We start from the raw sequence: 21,309 nt of genomic DNA, 5'->3' as shown, positions 1-21,309 counted from the left end.
TAAAAAATGGAGGGCCAGAGAAGTGGCTCAAGTATTAGAGCACCTCTTGCCTAGGAAGCCCACAGCCCAAGAAGAAGAAGAAGAAGAAGGAGAAAGAGAAGAAAGGACAATCAAAAGAAAACAGACAAATCATCAGCACTAGTGAGAAGTTTAGTAGTCTTAATGAAAAACAATTAGATGAAAAAATTAGTAAAACTATAGTTTTGAAAAGCAATGAACTTGACCTTAATGACATAAATGGGGACTGTGTCTAGCCATTGCAGGTGGATACATATTCTTTTCAAGTGTACACAGAGATTTATAAAGTTTAAGCCTTTATTGGAGAGAACAAATCAAAAATTTTAGGTGAAATCAGAGCTTGAGATTAGAAATCTCCAGTTCCAAACTGCTCATTCTCTTCCTCATAATTCAATGACTGGGCAATGGGAGTGAGTTACCGGCAAGAAGGAAGGTGCCCTCCACCAAGGATACAGATTCTTTATTTTAAGTGTTTATTTTAAGGGACTGACATGTGATTAGTGTGAATAAAGAGGCTGCAAACTCCCACTGTAGGGAAGAAAGCTGATCTAGGCTCAGCTCTTCATCCCAGCCCCAAGGAAGTAACATTCTTCTTCTCTGCTAGTGAAGGACTCTTTCCGCTTCCCAAAGTTGGCTTTATGTTCCTCTGAGGGCCAACCGTGGCACCTGGGGTGTCAAGAAAATGCTGTTTTCGTAATTAAACCTTCTGGAGGCTCTTCCTCTCTTGACAGTAGGATTCTAAGGTAACTCCAAGAATTCTAACACTGCACAGATCCCTGATGAATTGGCTTTGCTGCTCGGTTCCTCTTTCTCATTTAATCAGCGGTTTTCCCAGTGCCCCAGGCACTTCCTGTAGGGGTGCTGCTGACTGTTTTACTTCCTACCAGGCTGCTCTCCTCCTCACACTGTTCACACTGCCAACTTTCAGATGAGTTCTATTAACTCCTGTTCTCCCAGCCTAGCCATCTGGAAGCCGCACAAGCATTCTTCCTACTCCCCAGCTCCTAGATTCCTTATTATAGGAAGGCATATGCTTGCAAGCACCTTACCATGTTGACTCTTTTTTCTTTCCTTGCCTGCTTCTAAGTCACTGATTGCTTTTCTTTCTGAGTTCATTTATGGTTGCTGAGAGATTTGTGCTCTCAGGTTGCCCACTTGCCTTTGTGTCTTTTGTTCCTTGTGTCCCAGTCTCTTAAGGGTGTCCAAAGTCACCCAGATGCCATTTCTATGCCTTTAGTGTCCTGCCTAGGAAATGGGGTAGTCACACACCTTCAGAATGACCTCAAAAAATGCTTTTAGAATGAGCGATCAGGGCCTGAAGATGTACACCCCTACTGAAGTCATCATCCTAAAGACATATGCCAAGAAAGGATTACAGTGATGGTTTAAGAAATGAAGGTTCAGACATGATTTTTCTCTTTCATTTTAAGAGACATTATTTTGAGCTTATTTTCTTAGTTTTAGGATAGGACATTTTAAGAGACTGGAACAACCACAAAAGAATGTTCAATCTGTGCCATCAGAAGTCTTAGGAGGGCAGGGCTTTTGGTTTCTTCCTGTTCCTACCATTACCTCCCTGTCCCAGTCTAGTAGGACTCAGTCTTGTTCAGATTTTGTGTTTTCTTGACAAGAGGTTTTGGTCAACTAACACAGGGGATAATGAGCACCCACAGAATATAGAAGCTGAATTCGCAGAGTTTGTGTTATACCAAAGAATGGATTTTCCCCCGTGGCGACCAGCATTACTTGTGGGTTGTCGTGTGTGACTGCACACATGTTCCAGAGCTTCTGGGAAAGCCTTAAGGAAATGGCTTTCAGAAACAAGTGCCCTAGAGACTGCGACCTGGATTTCATTAAACCAGAACTTGGCAAATGAATAGTCTTAGTACTCTCTCACCTAGGCAGAAGAGAGCACCCAGGATGGCATTTACTTTCCATTTCTCCTGTCTGCTAAACAATTTTTTCAATCTTTAGGGTTTTTTTGTTTTGTTATGTTTTATTTTGAGGCAGGGTTTCATTATGTAGCCCAGGCTAGCCTGGAACTAAGTGTTGCACAGGTTGACTTTGAACTTGTTATCATCCTGCCTTCACCTCCTGAGTGCTAGGATTGCAAACAAGCTACATAGCTAGCCGGTTTTTGTTTTTGTTTTTTGTTTGATTTTTTTCAGGAAAGCTACTCTTTTTTTTTTTTTTCCTGTTGTTTTGAGACAGGGTCTTGCTTTATAGATATAGACCAGGCTAGCTTAGAACTCGAGATCCTCCTACTTTCACCTCCCAAATGCTGGGGTTACAAGCATGTTAGATTTTTTTGTCACTGTGACAAATACCTGAGAAAATCAACTTGGTTTAAATTCATGGTTTCAGTCCATGGCTGGCTGGCTCCATTGCTTTTAGGCCTGTGGCGAGGCAGAAACATCATGGAGGAAGGGCAAGGCAGAGGAAAGATATTTGCCTCTTGTCCTCCAGGAAGCAAAAAGGAGTAATAGGAAAGGGACACGGTCAAGATATACCCTTTGAAGGTCCGTCCCCGGGGGTGACCCACTTCCTCCAACTAGGCCCCACTTTCCACAGTTCTACCATCTCCCAATAGTCTGTTCAAATTTTGAATCCATCAATGGATTAAACCATTGATTAGGTCAGAACCCTTATGATCTAATAATATCTGGAAATGTTCCCACAGACATACCCACAAGTGTGCTTTACTAGTCTTGTAGGTGTCTCTCAATCCAGTTAAGTTGACAGTCAAGATAAACTATCACACAGGCATGTACCACCATGTCCAGCTCAAAACTACACATTTTAAAAAGTCATTGATTTTTAGTTCTTGTGTAAACTGGGGAGGGAGGAAAATAGATTGTCCAGCAGCAGGCAGAAGGAAAAACAACCTTCTTCCCTGTGGGTCAATAAAGCTCTCACCAGAAGGATTTAGCTACAATCCTGCCTAGAGAGAAGCTTCTAGGGGTTTTCACAAAGCTATATGTCATGATCTTTGACATATTTGAGAGTACACAGCAGGTGCATAGTTTTGTGGAAAGAACACTCTGGTGGGTGTTCAGACAGGTGAATTCTAACTTTAATATTAGCTACCATTTATTGAACACACTAGATGCTAGATTCATGGAGGGTCCTAGGATTTATCCTAGAATAGAATTAATATTATTACTCTATTTTGCAGATGTGGAAACTAAGGCATAGAGTAGCTGAATTATTTCCCTAAATTCCTTCAGTAGGATTCCAATATTCTAATCCTGCTCCCAAATCCACACTTTTTTGTGTGTGGTCCTGGTAATTGAACTAAGAGCCTCACCCATGTCAGGCAAGTGCTCTACCACTGAACTGTACCTCTAGCCCCACAGCCTGCATATTTCACCCTCTTTTAATATTGCATGTGGTCCTAGATATGATACTGAATAGCTTTGTCACCCTGAAAAAAATCATTTCAGCTTTCTGGACTAATCTATGAACTATGACTAGAGGAAGTCCCTGTGGGTGACTTCTAATGGGGTTTCACTATTAATAATCTGCATGAAGAAAATGAAGCTATATTATTTTATTCTTGTCATTGTATGAAACCATCGTGTTTAAGTCTACACTAAAACTTTGATCTAATTAATTCAACACCTGATTGTTTTATGGCTGCTGTGTACACTGGACACCATGGAAGACACAAAGATACTGAAAAAGTTCTAGTCTGTTTCAAATTTTCATAGCTTTGGGATTTTTTTTAAATACTATGTTCTTTCAGTAATTCAACAGGAATCTGATGAATTCTGAAACTAATACTGGGTCTTAAATTGTGTCAGGTTTCTGACATTTCTTATAAAATATGACTTTTGTCCCTTAGAGTTTAATTATACCCACTAGCTTCTTGAGTGAAGAATCTACTAGTTAGATTAGTTTTTATGGTACTTACAAACTGAAGGGATTCTTTTTTTTTTTTTTTTTTTTTGTCTTTTCTTTTTTGGTGCTGGGATCGAACCCAGGGCCTCACGCATGCTAGGCAAGCGCTGCACCACCGAGCTACATCCCAACCTGAAGGGATTCTTTAAAAATGTAATGTGACTACTTTGGGAGGCGCTTATTCTGAAGCAGTATCATTAGAACCTGGAATATCTCTCAGTAACTTAAAAAAGGCGAACTCGAAGAAAAAAGATTTACTGTGTAATAGCTGGATTTTTGCAATCAGCTTTCTGTTTCTGGCAAGTTGGATTCGACATCTAACTTGCCCTGAAGTTAGAAAACCTCTTGGCTGAGATAGGAAAAATATTGATCCTGAACTAAGAAACTAACTTAATCCTTTTCTAGTAATGTCTTTGAGATGGAAAGAATTAATTCTGATAGGTTTGGACATCAGATTAATATCCATGTTTCTCAGAGGACTATAAAATTTTCAACTATCTGTTTTATATTTAAATCACAAGTATGTGACATATAATAGATGTTCTATAAATATTTGCTGATGGAATTCTTATTGCTCATTTCCTAAAATCCAGCCATTTTACCCCTTGCCAGGACCCAGTAATTGAACCTGCTTTGAGCCATGTGATCAGCCACCTCAAGAGGGCAAGTTATTTAGCTCTTGTCTTGGTTGATGGGCTCCAGTCTTAAAAACTACTCTTTATTAATTACATAATTAAAGTCTTTTGTATGTATGCAGTCTTTTTATTGTACTGGGTTGCTGTATCTTTTCTGCTGGGCGCTGGTGGCTCACCTATAATCCTGGCTACTCAGGAGGCGGAGATCAGGAGGACCGTGGTTTGAAGTCAGCCCGGACAAATAGTTCACGAGACCCTATCTTGAAAATACCTAACATAAAAAGGGCTGGTGGAGTGGCTTAAGGTATAGGCCCTGAGTTCTAGCCCCCGTACCACAAAAAAAAAAATGTATCTTTTTGAACATCCTTGTCTACCCATCTCAGAATGTCAAAGCTTTTCTAATATTCCTCCCAGCCTACCTCTCTATAAAAGTTTTGTACTGTAGTGTATTTTTTTTTAAGGGCTGGGACTCTTATACATGCTAGGCAAGAGCTCTACCTACCACTGAGCCACATCTGCAGCTTCTGTATTTGTATACTGTATGACCACGGTCTCCCCAGAGTATAAGATCCTAACAGGAGGCCAATCTTTCTAGAGCCATCACTGGTTTCCTAGCCAGTGAGTGAATGTGGAATAGAAAGAGCCCTGCTTGCATTTATGCAAGAGTGTGGTTGAGGGGAACTCCAGAAGCCATTCCTGAGCTCTGACCTGCTGGATCACCACCCTCTGTCTCCCTTCAGTCTCAGTGCACCCTGCACAACAGTTTTGGTAGATTCTGTTGGGTGATGGAGAGGCCCACTATCACTTAGGATTGGCCCTGCTGCCAAACGGCCACTCCTTTTAGCTCTATTGTCCCCATCTAAAGCATTTCCGGCAAAGCACCAGTTCAGGAAGCCTGGCCTCTTTGAAGCAGTGAGCAAGTGCCCCTGAAACCTCACCCTGGGTCTGGTGGCACTCCTCCTGCCACAGAGCTTAATAGGAGGTTTGTGTTCTTTTCTTCTCAAATCAGAAAATGTCAATTCAATTTTAAACTGGATTTTTTTTTTTTTTTAACATTTGGCTTCTAAAGTGTCTTTGAGGTGAGGAGGGGATGCTAGCACTGGTAGAAGAGATCTGTGCCCTTGAAAATTGGATTCTTTTTTGGAAAGCTGCTGACACAGGCTCATTGACACAGAAGTAAATGACCCTAACTGTTTCTACCTGCTGACAGCCTCAGCCTTGGGACCAGCTGAAATTAGCTTTCACCACATGGCAGACATGCCTTCTTCTTTTTTCTTTTTTTAAACTTCTTTTACAAATCAGAGGATAATATTGTGCCTGTCAAATAATACCGCTTTGTAGTATAGGTAACCAATAAAAAACAGCACCACCCCACCCCCTTTTTGGAAAATACACTATGCTGATCTGAGTAACTAGAAAATTGGGTAATAGGTAATCCTCCTGATGTGGACTGGTTTTAAAAGCCCTTTCATAATTGGTATTCTTTGGAAAAAGCTAACAGACCCCATTGAAACTCAGAAGATGTATTAATTGAAAGAGATCCAAAGACTAGAGATCAGCCTCTCATGGAAGCACCCAGACCATATAGCTTGGCATTTTGGCATATTTCTGCTGCTAGGAGGCTTTGGGACATTAAGATGTGAGGAGACAAGGCTGTGATTTCAGTTCTGTTATCCAATGCTGTTATCTGTTGGAAAAAGAAGACTCCCTACCCATTTGGTAAGCTCACAGCTGGCAGGAGCTGTTGCAATCTCATTGTTTTCTGACCAACCCCGCCTTAGCCTTGCTTAGCAGCAAGGGGCTGGGGTGAGGGGAGGTAAAGGGAAGGCCCACTTGAAACACAATCTGGTCAAAAGGTTGTGGTAAGTTTCAAAATACAACATTCAGGCCTGAGCACACCAGCGCACTTCCAGTTCCATAGAACCAGCATTGTTCAGTGGGCCACATCTCTATTCTAAATTTAGACATCTCTTTTTCTTTTCCATGCAAAGATTACTATACAAACACTTAAGAGAAGAACTTTACCCAAAGTAATTTTTTCCCCTGACTTCTATTTGGTTTCCTGCAATGTTTAGATGACTCATTCCCTAACAAGAAATTTTAAAGAAAAGAAATTCAGGCTGTATATTAGTGCACAAAGACGGCTCTGTAAATTCACTTTTCTTCCCTGCTTAGAAACCCCTTGCTTCTTTATAGTGAAAGGCTCTGCAGTCTTCATTGTCATGTACTGGGCTCCATCAGGTTTTGTTCCCCTGGGAATAAATGTGCCCCTTGTCTTTGGGTGGGGCCCTCTTGCAACTTCCCAGTCCATGAACCCCTCTGCAGTGGCCTGCACAGAAGTCCATCATGGGGGCCATGTTTTCCCCCAAAAGCACACAGGTGGCCTTTTATCATCTGTGAAAGGAGGGACACTGGCAGTTTCCTGCCTCTGTCCTGTGTCAGAATTATGCCTGCTTGCTGGGGGCTTCATTGTAACATTAACTAAGCTAGCTCCACTAAACATTGTATTCCCAGCCCAGCCCAGTTTAGCCAAAGGGAGTGGTAAGTGAGATCCCTTCAGCAGCCTGTTCAAATAAACAGGGATAATAGTTCAGTGGTCCTCCCAGCTAATCAGACTGCGAAAGGAAACATCTGCTTGGCTTAATTGCTATTTTATTGGTTAGGCTTTCCCTCTCCCTATCCCCTTTGGGACTATTACTACCTAGGACTACTTATTTAAGTCATGGGTATGCAGCAGGGCAGAGGATCAGGAGCTGTGTCCTTTAACCTTTGCAATTTAAACATAAGGAGGGGGTGAGAGAGATAGGGAGGCTGGCCTGAAGGCCGGAGGGCAGGGTGGTGGGAAGTGATACTCGTGGTTACTTCCTGACCCTGTTGCTGACTCTGAGGCTGGTGGTGAGTCATTTCTCCTCACTTCACCTCCTTGAACCTCTGCTGCTTCAGTGGAATTTAGCTTTCCTCACGGTGGGAGAGGCTGGGGTATGAGGCTGTAGATGGAGGGCATTCGCTCCTATGGCTTCTTCCAGCATTTGAGGTCATTAGGTGAACAGCAATGGGAATGGTAAAATTGAAGTCTGGCCAAGTGCCCCTGAAGCCTCCGTTTTTGCAAAGCATCTGGGTTTCTGAGGAGAACTTGCTTGTTGTGTTCTACCCTGTGGTGTGAAGACAGCCAACCAATTGTACACTGAGGGGGTGGTGTTCGGATCTATTACGGACTCAAGGAGCCAAGCAAAAGATCATGTAGAATCATAGAGTGGCAAAGGTTGGAGAAAACCTTAAGAATGTTTTAGCTGAGGCCTTTCATTTTATGGAAAAGAAGACAGACCCAGAGAGATTAGCCAGGGTGGCCAAAGTCATTACAAGTGGTAGAAGGCCTAGGAATAGAAGGAGATTCTTGTAATTTCTAATTTAGGCTTCCTTCTACCCACTTCCCCATTACCAGGTGTAAAAGTCCATGACTATTCATGATGGAAGTCACATCTATACTATATTCCATGAGGAATACCTTAATAGAAAAAAATGAGCAGAGAACACCAAATAGAAAAATGGTAAATCATAAAAGAAAACTGAAATGCTTATAAAAAAACATGTTTTTAAAACAAAATGCTCAAGTTTACTGGACTCAAAGCACTGCAAGTTACAAAAGAATATCATATCAAATTATCAAGACAAAAGTGAAATATGCATTTTTACATGCTTCTGGCAGTATTTTTAATTGGCACAGTTTTTCTCAAAGGCAATTTAATGATATAAATGAGTACTTTTTGACCTAGCAATGTTACTTCTAGTAGAAAATAATGAAGTGTGTGCCTGGATTATGTATAAAGTAATTCATCACAACATTTTTAACCAGAAAACTTTAGAAACAAAGGAAATGTCCGAGAGTAGGAGCTATATCACTATAATACAGTGTTATAGAGGAAATAATACATGGGGAGTGTGCACAACATGTATGTTCATGTGAATAAGTTTCCAAGCATTGTTTATAATGTAATCCCAACTTTGTAAAAATAATGAAAGAGGGAAATTAGGAAAATACACAACGAAGTGTAGAGTGATTTCTTAGTGGTAGGAATTAAGGGTTACTTTTGTTTTCTCTCAGATTTTTTCCTACAGATTACTTTTATAACAGAATTTTTTTTATTGTGGTGCTGGGGTTTGAACCCAGAGCTTTTTGCATGCTAAGCTAGCACTCTATCACTAAGCAACACCACTGGCCAGGGGGGAAAAATTACTTTTAAGGTAAGGATGTATGCATCTTTAAAAAAAAAAAAAAAAGCAAGATCTGAAATGATTATGTTTTTGAATGAAAGGCCTCTTCCCTTCTTGCCTGGGAACTGAGCTGTGTTAGAAGGTGTTGTTGGTATCTGAATTTTTTAGTTTTAAAGAACTAGAAGTAGCTGGCAGCAGATAAAATGAGGGCGTCCCTTCTCGGTAACCAAGTGATGCTGATCAGTTTTATCCCCTGCTCTTTTGGGTTTGGCATATAACATTCCATGTAGAAGCCATGACTAATTTCTCCCTCTGCCTCATTCTTCTTTGTTTCTACTGTTGTGTGTGGTTCCGTGTGTTTCTACTGTCCTTGGTGGCAGCAAAGAATTTGAGAGCCACTGTTGCTCAGGATGAACTAGTTGGAGACTCCTTAACCTGTATCATCAGAGCCAGGTATATTTAGCTATTCTTGCAAGCAGTAATTACTGAGGAATCACTGCCTTGGGAGTTTGGAGGTAAATAAATAATAAATAAACCAAGTGAGAAGTATAGTATAATTCCTTCCTTCTTGGGGTTTTCTATTACTGAGGGACTTTGAAGTCCTTGAATGTTTGTATACTTTTTCATCTTATTATGTATCTTTCTGTAATCTTTTGGATTATGTTTACCTATAAGCATCCAAGAAAGCATGTTCTACTTAACAACAGTTGCTAAGTGGGATGTGCCTTTCAGACCTGATCTTGGGGACCAATTGAAAAATCAAATGCTATAACCAATTTTCTCTGCACACGATAGCCTTTGCTAGGCTATAGAAAGGGAATATTTGATTTTATTAAAACTCTTTGACTAATCTGACCATAATTGGGTCTGATCTGAGTGGTTATCTGATTTGCTGGGTTAAATAATGGGCCTTAATTGAGTCAGTGTTATTTGTAGAGCCTCTGCTGCTCTTGCCTTTGTTGCCCCCTTCTCCCTCCTTCTGTTTCTCAGTTAACCTTCATTCCTCTTTCCTTGCAGAGTAAAGAAGTCGGCCAGCAGCTCCAAGATGATTTGATGAAGGTCCTGAATGAGCTCTACTCGGTAAATCAGATGGGTTTCTTGGCTCTTTGACAAGTGGAGGGATGCAGCATTTGGCAGCTTTTAGCTATAGTCACATCAGCAACAGAACTCAGCTGAGGTTGAGGACAGTGCATGTTCCCCACCGGGGGTGACCCCACCCATCTCTTTTTTTCACACTCTTATTTTCAAAACTGAGTAAACCAAAAAATACTTTCTCAAAATAAGATCCCTCCTCAGCTGTGCAAACTCTGCTGGCTTTATTTAGGGCACCAACCCAAGAGACCCACCAAGGCCTAGATCACCAGCATAGCTGGCACCATTCACAGCAAACCAGAGAACCAAAGTTAATGCAAGAAACACAGCCTGCTGCACCGCGAATGTATGACTGTTGGAAAGGCTTTATGGCTCAAGTTTGTATCAGATCTTGGTTTAAGATGAGAGCAGATGCTCTACAGGGGAGCACAGATTCCTAGGTGTCCCCAGTATGAGGGACCAGTTCAAATAGAGTTTTGCAAACCTCAGTGAAGAGGCAGGCCGTGGGCTTGGAGAAGAAAATACAATCTGTTCTGAAGTAACAGGCACTGCAGGCACGTGGTTCCTGTGGCTGGTGTGTGCTTTTCCACCAACCAAGAGGTGCCTGGTGGGTGTTTTACCCTAGTCATGTTTTGTTAATTGTAATGAAAATGCACACACACACACACACACACACACACACACACCAAGGACATTCTTACTACCATAAGGGGAATCTTTCAGTTGCTTACCTCGTGACTTTCCCAGACTCTTCTTCAGCTCTCCTGTCAGCCCTGCATGTCATTTTCTAGTTGCCTCAGTTTATTTGGAGGTGAAATTTATTTCCTGTGTTTACTTGCTTCTCCCCTCCCTCCCTCTTCCTTCCTCCCTCCCTCCCTCCCTCTCTCCCTCCCTCCCTTCCTTCCTTCCTTCCTTCCTTTGTTCCTTCCTTCCTTCCTTTCATAGGAAGAGCAGGTAGTAGTGACGTATCACAGGCATTGGGGTCAGAGAATTCCATATTCTGATCCAGAAGTCTGGATGTGGCCATTTTGTCATGACATCTGTTAAATAAATAGAATAGAGCAGTCAGCTGACTTTTCTCCAGTGATGTTCAGTTTGTTTTGACTTTTTGCTCCATGACTCTTCTGCTCTGAAGCCAAGTAGATAGATGGCACCTTTTGGTTTAGCTCCCAAGTTTTCATTTCTGTTAAATGAAGTTAAAAATAGAAGCACATTGATGTGAGCCTTTTCAGACTGAACGAGTTTCCTGAACCTTGTCTTTTGAAGCTTTATTTCTGTTCTTTATTTTTAGAGCATCTTCTAGGCACCTAGAAGAGCTACTACTCCTTTGTTCTGGCATAGAGTCGCTAAGATAGAAAACAACTCATGTCATCATAGGAATCCTTTCAGGAGTAGGAACATTGCTCAAGTGTTAGAGTGCCTGCCTAGGCATCCTTTAATTTTCCCATAAGCTTCTTGAGCTTCTGTTATTTGCATCTTTTTTTTTGGTGGGGGGAGTATGTTGGATGACTAGCAAACCCCATATCAACTCAAATCCAGCATGCCACTTCTGCAGTTGGACTCAGGCAGTAGAGGAAGAATAATGTCTTAAGGATCTCTGAGCTTTTACGCAGAGTCCTGGATCTCTTCATAAGCTATGATTTGTAAAGTAAGTGAAAGGTGCTGGAGGAAAAAAGAAAACCCTGGAACTCACTGTTCTGTCTGAGAACAGCCAAGTTGATACCTCCATCTTTAGTCTTCAGGCCATCCAATATTGGCCAGCTACTTTCCTGGCCATTATGAGCCCATAGTCTATACTGAACATACAATCTTCCCACTGTGTTCAAACTGAGAATTGGCTGAATGTGATGTCTGCTGCAGTGCAGTTAATTGGTACAAACTCTTAAAATTTGCCTAAGGCCTAAATAAAAATGTGATACGTTACTCTAATAGACAGTAGGAAAAGAAGAAAGAAGAGAGGACACTAGAAGTTTCTGGAGAAGGCAGAATAGTCTGATGCAGTGATTCTCAAGCAGGGTGATTTTTTTCCCCCACTGGGACATTTGGCAATATCTGTAGACATTTTTAGTTGTCACAACTGAAGGAATGCTCCTGGCATTTAATAGGTAGGGACCAAGGACATTGCTAAAATCCTACAGTGTACAAGATAGTTCCCAGAACAAAGAATTCTGTAGCACAAAATGTCAATAGTAGCAAGATCAAGAAACCCAGGTCTAGTGACTCTGGTCTCCTGAATTAGGCAATCCAGACTCTATCTTGCTTTGACCACTGGCTGCGTGAACTTGTGTGGGGGGTGGGGGGTCGGGGGCATACATCTCTAACCTCCACAACCCTGGTTCTCTATACTTTTCATATACTGTTTATCTCAATATCCTAGGGGAGAAACGACCGGAGCAGTCATACTTCCTGAGATATCACACTATGGTTATCAGTCAAATTAAGTTTTCAGATTCTATAGACCATTAGAAAGTTCAGAGAATAGAATTAAGAATTGTTTCTTCTGAATGTTGAGATTACTTTAGGACTGTTCTGCATGAAGGCACCATGAGATTAGGTGAGTAACAGTCTCTTTGCTGGTTAGCTTAGGACTAAAGACCTGGGACGTGAGGCTTTCACTACTCAACTGGGAAAGTCCTGAGAAAAAACGATCATAAGTCATCCTGCAAGGGATAGTGGTTTCTTCAAGTAGGAAGTGGGACAGTTGTATACTGGCTTTGGAAAGCTCTTTCTATATACACCTCTCTGTCAAGGAGTTAGGAAGAAAATAAGGGAAAAGTAAGGAACTTTCTCCCCTTATTTGCTCTTCAGGCAGAGAAGGAGCTCTCCTTTCAGTGGTCATAGAGACAATAGAAGTTATTTGTGGGCACTGGAAAAAAGGAGATCAAGGATACAAGAAATCCACTATATTTTTCAGTGCTCTTCTTACCTTGTATCTGCCTGTACTGTCCATAAATACTTTTGGTAGGACCAATTTCCCAAGGGTTGGTAATTTAAGTGCTTTTGAACCTTGATGAGCCAAGAAACAGAACCAGGTGTTTGCAAATAAAGACGCCTTTGGACTAGAGATCCAGAATCCTGCCATAAGTGGCCAGCTGCCCCTCTCCACCTTCCTCTTTTCTGCCTGAAGGGCCTTTGATTTTCCTGACTTGGCATTCTGTGCCAGGGGCCGCTTCCCACAGCTGCTCTTCAGAGAGCAATTCCAGTGAGCATTCTTCCGCATGTGTTTAGCCCCCATAAGGAGCTGGCCAGCTTGTAAGCCATCTTATAAGTGCTCTTTGTTTTTTGGCTGATACTCCAGGAATGCCTTTGAAGTCAGAGTACACTGCTTCCCAAAGTACTCTGTGATTGTCTGCCTCAGTTGTACTCAGAGGCTGTCTGAAACAGGAAGCCCCCACAGGAAGGTGTAGAAACCACATGGATTGAGTATGAAGAATCAAGGAAACCCTAGGCTTGAGAAAGAAAGAGGAGGTATTGGAACACTTCTGGGCTATTGTAACCCCAGAGGTTTTATGCTTCCGTACTGCCCCTGAATATATGCTGCCTTGACTTGGTGTAGCAGCTGTCTGCAGAGTTACTTCAGAGTGATATTCTGCACCTGTTCCCTTGAAATAATGACAGCCAGTAGTCCCCCAGTTCTGCTTGTTCATTTGATTCTGGCACAAGGCACTAGGGATACAAAGACAAATAAGAGCTGTCCCTAAACTCAAGACATTTCATTTTAATATGGGCAGATGGGAGTGTAAAGCAGCAAGTAAAAACTGAGATGATAAAACTTTTACATGTTTGCACAGAGGAGGGGCATGGATCAGACTCCTTGGAGAGGTACTTGAACTGAATCTAAATTGCCAACAACTCTCGAGTTGTTCTCTGCATGTTGATGTTTCTTTTTGTCATACAGCTTTTGTTTCATGATGTAGGTATCTTTTCACTTCTCATTCATCTCTCTGGAGCTATTATTGATAAGCTGGTTTCTTTCTCTCAGTATACTCTGTTTCCTGTAAATTACTTGTTTTAGTCTTGCTTATTTTGAAAAATATTAGATATTTTCCTTAAATGTCTGTTAATCCATAGTTGCCTGCACTTATTTTAAAGTGTCAATTATGATCTTCGCTGTAGAATGATCTCACTGAGCTGTATCTTTGCCACTAGCTTTCACATCAGTTTTTTGTTGTTGTTGTTGTTTTGTCTTTTTTCTTGGATGGTCAGATTATTGAGAGATGGTTCTTTGGATCTGCTGCGTATATCTGGGGCCTGAATTATGAAGAGGTCTGGACTTTCTACATCAATGTAGTACTTTTCACTGATCCTCCAGGTTTAAGTTCAGATCTCCTATCCTCAGATGAGCCTGATATTTCCCAGTCCGTAGACCTCTCTGAGAAAATAAATCCCTGGACTTCTAGCATGGTGGGGGAGGGGACCTGGGAGTCTGACTACTCTCAGGCTTTCAGTAATTTCTCTTGTTTTTAGCTCTACCTTTATCTCATGGTCACTCATTTCTTTTGGAACTTCTGTGATACATCTGGTTGTTCTTGATTCTCCCTACTTTTTGGTTTAAGATTCAACAGGTTGGTCACTACTTGTCTATCTGCATTTTGGAGTCTTCTATTACTGTTACCTAAAAATAGTAATAATAAAAACTCTCTGTTGTTTTAGTATGACTTGGGAAAGGAGCAGAGCCAAATTCATGAATGCAATATTTTGTTTTCCTAAATAAAGTGATTGTTTTTTTAAAGAAGAGAATTTAGATTTCTGAGTTTTTCCTCTAGTTTGTATTTGCTTCACTATATATATTTCTCTAAGTCCTAGTTTGACTTTCCTGTTTTCATAATTGTTTAGCATTACTTATTCAGACTTCTGCCTCTGGGTACCTCAGTTTTCTCTTGAGTTGGAGGGCACTGGTAATGTTTCTCTTGTATTTACCCAGAGGAGAGATTCAGTGTCATTAAGTCATTTTGGCAATCACTGTGATTGTAAAACCATTCCAGATATGGCATAGTTCCCAACTATGGAGAAAAAACACAAAAGAAGTGCTGCTTCTCTTAGGAATTTAGAGTTTCTTAGAGAAGGTAAATGGTTCACTCTCTTTTAGGGAAAAAGCTCTTTAAGTTTTTTAGGAGAAACATGAATCATTGATTTTTATTACTTCATTTGTTATCTTGTTGGCACTTTTCTTTGAGCTCTTTTGTCTCTCATGCTCATTCATAGTGTTATTTATCATCCGCTTATTAAATAGAAAATCACTTTCTTAAAAGTCATTCACTTTTATAATTGTTGATTCTAGCATTTGAATCCCTTGGTCAGATTCAGGTGAAAAAGGAGCCCTTCCATCTGCCCTTCTTCAATCAGAATAGCTAATGTTTCTTTTTCACTTCTTAGTCAACCTGGAAAACTAGGGATGTATTTGAATTTCTTAGAAAGACTTTTTAATGCCATTGGTTGTAAATGTTGCTTCTCCTGTATAGAGAATATGCAGAGTGTAAGCTGAGTAGATCTTACAAGAAATGATGTCAGGTTCATACTAAGGTGAAGCTGATTTAAAATGGTCTCTATCCAAAATGAGACATAATTTAGACTAATGTGCTTTGATTTTGCTAGTACCTCAGTATTCTTTATTTCTTCCTCCACCTTCAGCTGACCCTAAGGGATTAGAGTCCCTCTAACCCAGGTTTTCTCAGTCTTGGTACCACTGATACTTTGAGCCAGATAATTTTTCTTTGGGAGGTTGGTGTATCCTGTGCATAAGATGTTTAGTCATATTTCTGAACTCTACCCACTAGTAATCCCTAAGTTGTTGCAATCAAAAATATTTCCAAACTTTGCCGAATGTCCTCTTGGGACCAGAGTGGGCCCCTATTGAGTTACTGCTCTAACTCAAATCCCTAAAGGAAACTGATTTCAATTTTTAAGACTCCCTTACCTAAATTTAATCTTTTCTCCAGACTAATTCAGCATCAGTCCTATGCAGAGAAGAGTCACTGTTACGTAGTGGCTAAGAGTGTGGACTTTGAGTTTGACAGGCAGGTTTGAATCCTGACTACCATTTACTAGTTGTGTGACTTTGAGTGCCCTACTTGGTCTCTTTGAGCCCCATTTCCTCTTCTTTAGAAATTGAAATAATAACATGCCTTTCATAGAGTTAAGGATTAAATGAGGTGGCATATCTAAAGTCCCTGACACACAGCATGCACCTGCTGGTGGGGATTAATAGTAAGACACTGCCCTTACTCTCAGTTGTTCAGCCACACACACATACATGCTCTGCACATATCTGCCCAACTCCTACATTCCCTATTTGTTCCTCTTGAAGAAACCTCATGGCATTGACGTTTCAACACTCTTGAGTTTCAGATTGTTTGGTTTGTTATCAAGCATTTTAATTCCCAGATAGAAACTGGAAGCTGTCTGTGTGGAAACACAAAGTTCCAGCAGACTAGGGCAGGCTTCATGTGGCTGGAAGTAGTATGTTTTGGAGCACTGGAAACAAGCTCAAGTTCCTGGCTTCCTGGCTTCTTTGTTAAGAAATGGAATTGGATTCCTAGACAGTGGCTTTAGTGGAAAATTTGGAAATTGTCTCTCTGTTTTTATATTAGTTCCTTCTTAGGGTAACCCCAGTTACTCTTGACATGGATTTGATTCCTTCCAAGCTCTTACCTGAATTGTGCAGGTCTACAGTCTTTATACAGTTGTTGGTTAGATCATAGAATTGCTACATGAATAAAATGAGCAAATGTTTGTAGCAGTTGGCACAAAGCCAAGAATATACTAAGTGCTCAGTAAATGATAGCAGCCATGTTTGCTTTTCTAATTGCTGTCAGAAAGGGCATCTAATGTAGATAAAGCAAACCAGTAAAGAGAGCTCTTGGAGCCTTTTCCTTGTCCCCATTTTATATCTAAAAGATATAAAAAATATAGCTACTCCATAGGCTGTGCTGCCCTTTGCCCTTGGGGTCTGAGAGAGATGTCATTGTTTCCTGTCTCCTCGGTATTGTGAGGTGACTAAGTGATAGAAATTGCTGGACCAATATAAGATAGTGATCACAAATGATAATAAATAGAAGTAAATAATATATGCTGAACAGACATGAAATCATTTTAATAAGAAGATACATTGTCTTAATTCCAATACTGCTTCCCCATGCACTGGAGCAGTCTTTAATACACACTGTTTGCTGAACAAAAGACTTCTGGATTTTTCCTCAGGGGGATATTGTTTCATGGGGGAGAGGCTCAACTGAGTCTGTTAGTGTGTAAAGCAGGGAGTTGACCTCATTGGCTTGACCTCTGGGATGGGGGTGGGGGGGTGTCTTGCAGGTGATGAAGACATATCACATGTACAATGCTGACAGCATCAGTGCTCAGAGCAAGCTAAAGGAAGCGGAGAAGCAGGAGGAGAAGCAAATTGGTAAATCAGTGAAGCAGGAGGACCGGCAAACTCCACGTTCCCCTGACTCTACAGCCAATGTTCGCATTGAGGAGAAACACGTTCGGAGGAGCTCAGTAAAGAAGATTGAGAAGATGAAGGAGAAGGTAGGCATGCGTTGGAAACTGTAGAGGCAGGGAGGAATGTTCTGGAATGCAGACTTGATACAAATTTCCCAGTAGGTACTATGAAGAGCTGAACAAGGAAACTTTGGGTTCTTTTAGAGCCTAATGACCAAAAGAGCCTTTCCCCTATGCCCTGTCAAGAATCCTAAGTATTAGAAGAACTTGGGGATGTGGACTCCAAGTTTTTAACCTGTAGCAGATAGATTAGAACCAGTAGTTCTGGCATCCAGTAGTTGCCTTTCCTAGTCCATTTTCCAATTCAAGTGAAATAGCCTGAATTGCTTGGGAAGTAGGAGAAGACTTTGGACCTTGTATTTGCTTTAGGCCCCAAGTGTCTAGGGGTAGAGGTAGTGGTACCTCTTCCAGGGTGACAGTGTAAAGATGGAGAATGATATGTGAAGATAGAATCAAAGTGGGGCACGTATCTGAAATGGGGAGCCTCATTAACCTTTCCTGAATTGATCTACATTATGCCTTTGAATCTCATTAATCAGAATTAGAGCCCAATTTAAAGCAGATGCGCACAGGGAGTAGCAGCACAGTTGTGGTTCTTGAACATACTGTACTTTCATTTCTCAGAGAACAATCTCCCCTTTAAAAAAAAAAAAAAAGTAAAAATGGACTTCTGTTTCCTTTTCAGCGCCAAGCCAAGTACACAGAGAATAAGCTGAAGGCTATTAAAGCCCGGAATGAGTACTTACTGGCTTTGGAGGCAACCAATGCGTCTGTCTTCAAGTACTACATCCATGACCTGTCTGATCTTATTGATGTAAGTGCTTAAAGCTAGGGGGGCTTGTGGGCACCTCTTCCCTTTTCAGAATCCTGGTCACATGTTCCCCAATTCTGTTGTTCAGGCATCTTGGGCATATTAAGAACATTACACAGGTAGTACCCAAGATCCTTTAGAGGTTTGCCATGTACCAAGTGCCAGGCAATGCGCTTCACGCTTTTCTTATTTAGGCCTCACTACATTGCCAGGAGGAAGTCATTATCATCTCCATTTTTATTGATTAACATTCAGAGAGTTTGAATGACTTACCTACAGCTAATGAGTGACAAAGGCAAAATTTGTGTCTAGGTCTGATTCCTAAATCCATGGGCATCATCACTATGCTCTTCTGTGCTCCAGGAACAATACTTCCTTTGTCAGCAGTTTGTAAAGAGCATGATGACAAAAGCGTAGAGTTAGAATGCCGTACTTTACATTTATATAGCACTTCATGTTTCTCAGGATTATCTCATTCATTATCACTTCACCCTTATGATAAGCAATGCTGTCTTTAATTTGTAGGTGAGGAAGCTGGCAGTCCGGAAGGTTAAGAGATTTATTGTGAAGGTTACAGGTTTGCAGTGTACTGCAAAATAGGGTTCTGTCTGGAAAGGATCCAGATGCCACTGACATCTGACCCATTCTTTTTGAGATGTAGTGCAAAGGTGATTGAGAGAAGCAGGTTAGCAGGTACATGTGTTTTGTATGGCTTTATGGATCAACCTTGGCCTTGTTCCTCCTATTGCTTCCCCTTAAGCAGCTGAGTTTTGTAATTCCTCTCACCTGCAGACTCCAGTCTGGTCCAGTTCCTGAGCCAATCCTAAGGAACGCTATGTAAGCATACCCTTTCTCATGTCTCCCTCTAGTCATGGAGCCAGCTGATTAAGCATCAGCAGCCCAGTTTCTAGGGCTTCACGTAGAACCTGTCTGAGGCCTGGAATGTGCCTCAACTTCTCAGCAGCAACTGCCATTGGGCTTTGCAAGCTTCTAGCCAAACTGTGCATGCTTGCCTGCCTTGGCTTTTCCACAAGCAAACCTGCCGCACTTCAGAACATCATGAGGGTGGGCTCTGGTCTCAGATTAACTGTTATATAACTAGCTGGGTCATCTAGGTTTGTCACTGAACTCTCCTGAATCTCTGCTTTGTTTCCTAACTCTCTACCACCAGTAAAGACCTGGACTAAATCATTCGTTCTTAAATCTGGCCCACATCAGTAACTGGTGGAACTTTTCTAAAATACAGACTCCTGTCTTCTTCATCCAGGGAGCTTTGATTCAGTAGGCTTTGACCTCTTAATGGCCTGGGTGTCATTGTCTCACTGGGTAAGTAGAGCCCTCATCTCTGTTCAGGCCCCTCTTTGTTCTCTCTGCTTGTTGATGCCAATCGAAACACTGTCCTTCAATGGAGGTCAAAGCCCTAAACCAGATCCTTTCTCCTCCTCAAGGAAACAGTGCTCACTGTTGAAAGAGAGGCCCCTTTTGAGCCTATAGGAGAGAATCAGGCCTTTCTTATGCTTACTTTCTGTTATTTATTTTTCATTTAGTAAAAAATAAAAAATCAGACTGTGCAGGGTGCTACACCTCTTCTATTGGTCTGTCCTTGTTTTGCCCCAGCGCAACTTCTAATGTTCAACAAAATGCTGACTTCAGGGGAAGGCTGGGGATACTGCTGCATCAGACACAACCTTTGTCAGTCACAAGCCCTTCATCAGGCTTGAGCAGATGTTTCAAAGTCAGTATTAAGAAGTAGGCTATTATACACCCTGTTTTCAACATATTAAAAATAAATAAATAAAAGACTATTCAGAACCTAACTTCACAAGAGGAGGTGTGAAGTCCCATTGAGAAAGAAGACAGCTGGGCTCCTTCGTACTCGGCAGTCTAAGGGACAGTGAGCAAGTCCAGGGTGGTAGTATTCCAGGCCACAAGGATAGTAAACTTGCTCCTTTTTCTTTGCTGTTGTGTTCTGTTTGTATCTTGTTTATTTTGTTGGTTGTTTTGGTTTTGGTACAGTGAGGACAGACTATTCTTATTAGAAAAAGCTGATAATTCTACTCTGCTCTATAAATGTTCAATAAATACTTGGGATGATGCTGTATGCTCAGCATCAGGGTACAAGTGAAATATAATATTTTTTGCTTGAGATGTGTTCATAGGTTTTTCAAGCCATGGATCATTAAGGAAGCCATGATATCATTTTCATGGATTTGACCTCTTTTTTTTTATAATAGACTAGAATAAAATAGGAAAGAAAATATTATTAGCGTACATCACACTAGTATGGTTAAGTTTTATTTTGTGAAACTTTTAGGGTAGGTGTGTAAATGTATGATTGCACACTCATGCGCGCATCTGTGTGTGTGTGAGAGAGAGAGAGAGAGGGAGGGAATATAAGATGTATCTTAGTACATCTCGTACTGTGAGCTGAGGATCAAGAAAAGTTTGAGAGCCACTGTACTAAAAACAGGAAAATCTCAGATCTCACTCTCTTTTTTTTTCCCCCCAGTACTAAACCCAGAGCCTTGGACATGCTAGGAAAGTGTTCAACCACTTGAGCCCTTTTGGGCTTTTTGTTTTGTTTTTGAGATAGGGTCTTGATAACTTAGCCTGGGCTGATCTCAAACTCACGATACTTCTGCCTCTGCCTCTACATCTGGAACTATAGATGTGCACCACCATTCCCAGCTCTCAGTCTCCTCTTTAAGATCCAGGAGGGCAGAAGCCAAAAAATTATTTTACCTTTGTAGCCCCTAGTGCCGGATACGTAGCTGACCACATAGTATGTTCACTGAAGAAAAAAACCAAAAGAAGAGGATGATCCCCTATGCCAAGATTTGTTTTTCTTTTTATGTCTTTTAATATTCTTTTGGTGTATAATTTACACATAATGAATGAACTTGAGTGCTACAATTATAAGAGTTTTAAAAAATTTGTACAAATTTGTGACCTACATCTCTATAAAGATATAGTGTAAGTACCGTGATGAAAGATCTTTTCCTATCACCTCAGAAAGTTCACTGTATTTTCCTGGTCAGTCCCCCACCCCAAGACTTCTTTCACTATAAATTAGTGTTGTCGTCATAAAGATGGGGTTATACTATACTGTATTGTGTAATTTTTGTATCTGACTTCTTTTGC

General features: G+C 41.1%; 1 protein-coding gene across 6 annotated transcripts in view; it reads left to right on the top strand.

Moving 5' to 3' along the window:
- The window catches only part of Srgap2 (SLIT-ROBO Rho GTPase activating protein 2), a 243,207-nt gene that overhangs the window by 156,033 nt on the left and 65,865 nt on the right, over positions 1-21,309 (top strand). For all 6 annotated transcript variants that reach the window (XM_020180689.2, XM_020180688.2, XM_074048480.1 and 3 more), the window contains 3 exons: positions 9,783-9,845; positions 17,169-17,384; positions 18,043-18,171. In XM_020180689.2, the coding sequence (XP_020036278.1) occupies positions 9,783-9,845; positions 17,169-17,384; positions 18,043-18,171 (408 nt within the window). The remainder of the gene's footprint in view (positions 1-9,782; positions 9,846-17,168; positions 17,385-18,042; positions 18,172-21,309) is intronic.

The sequence above is a fragment of the Castor canadensis genome, chromosome 11 (assembly GCF_047511655.1).
Source record: "Castor canadensis chromosome 11, mCasCan1.hap1v2, whole genome shotgun sequence".
NCBI classification, from domain to species: Eukaryota; Metazoa; Chordata; class Mammalia; order Rodentia; family Castoridae; genus Castor; species Castor canadensis.
Note: the sequence above shows the minus strand (reverse complement) of the source record. Positions and strands in the feature narration are given on the sequence as shown.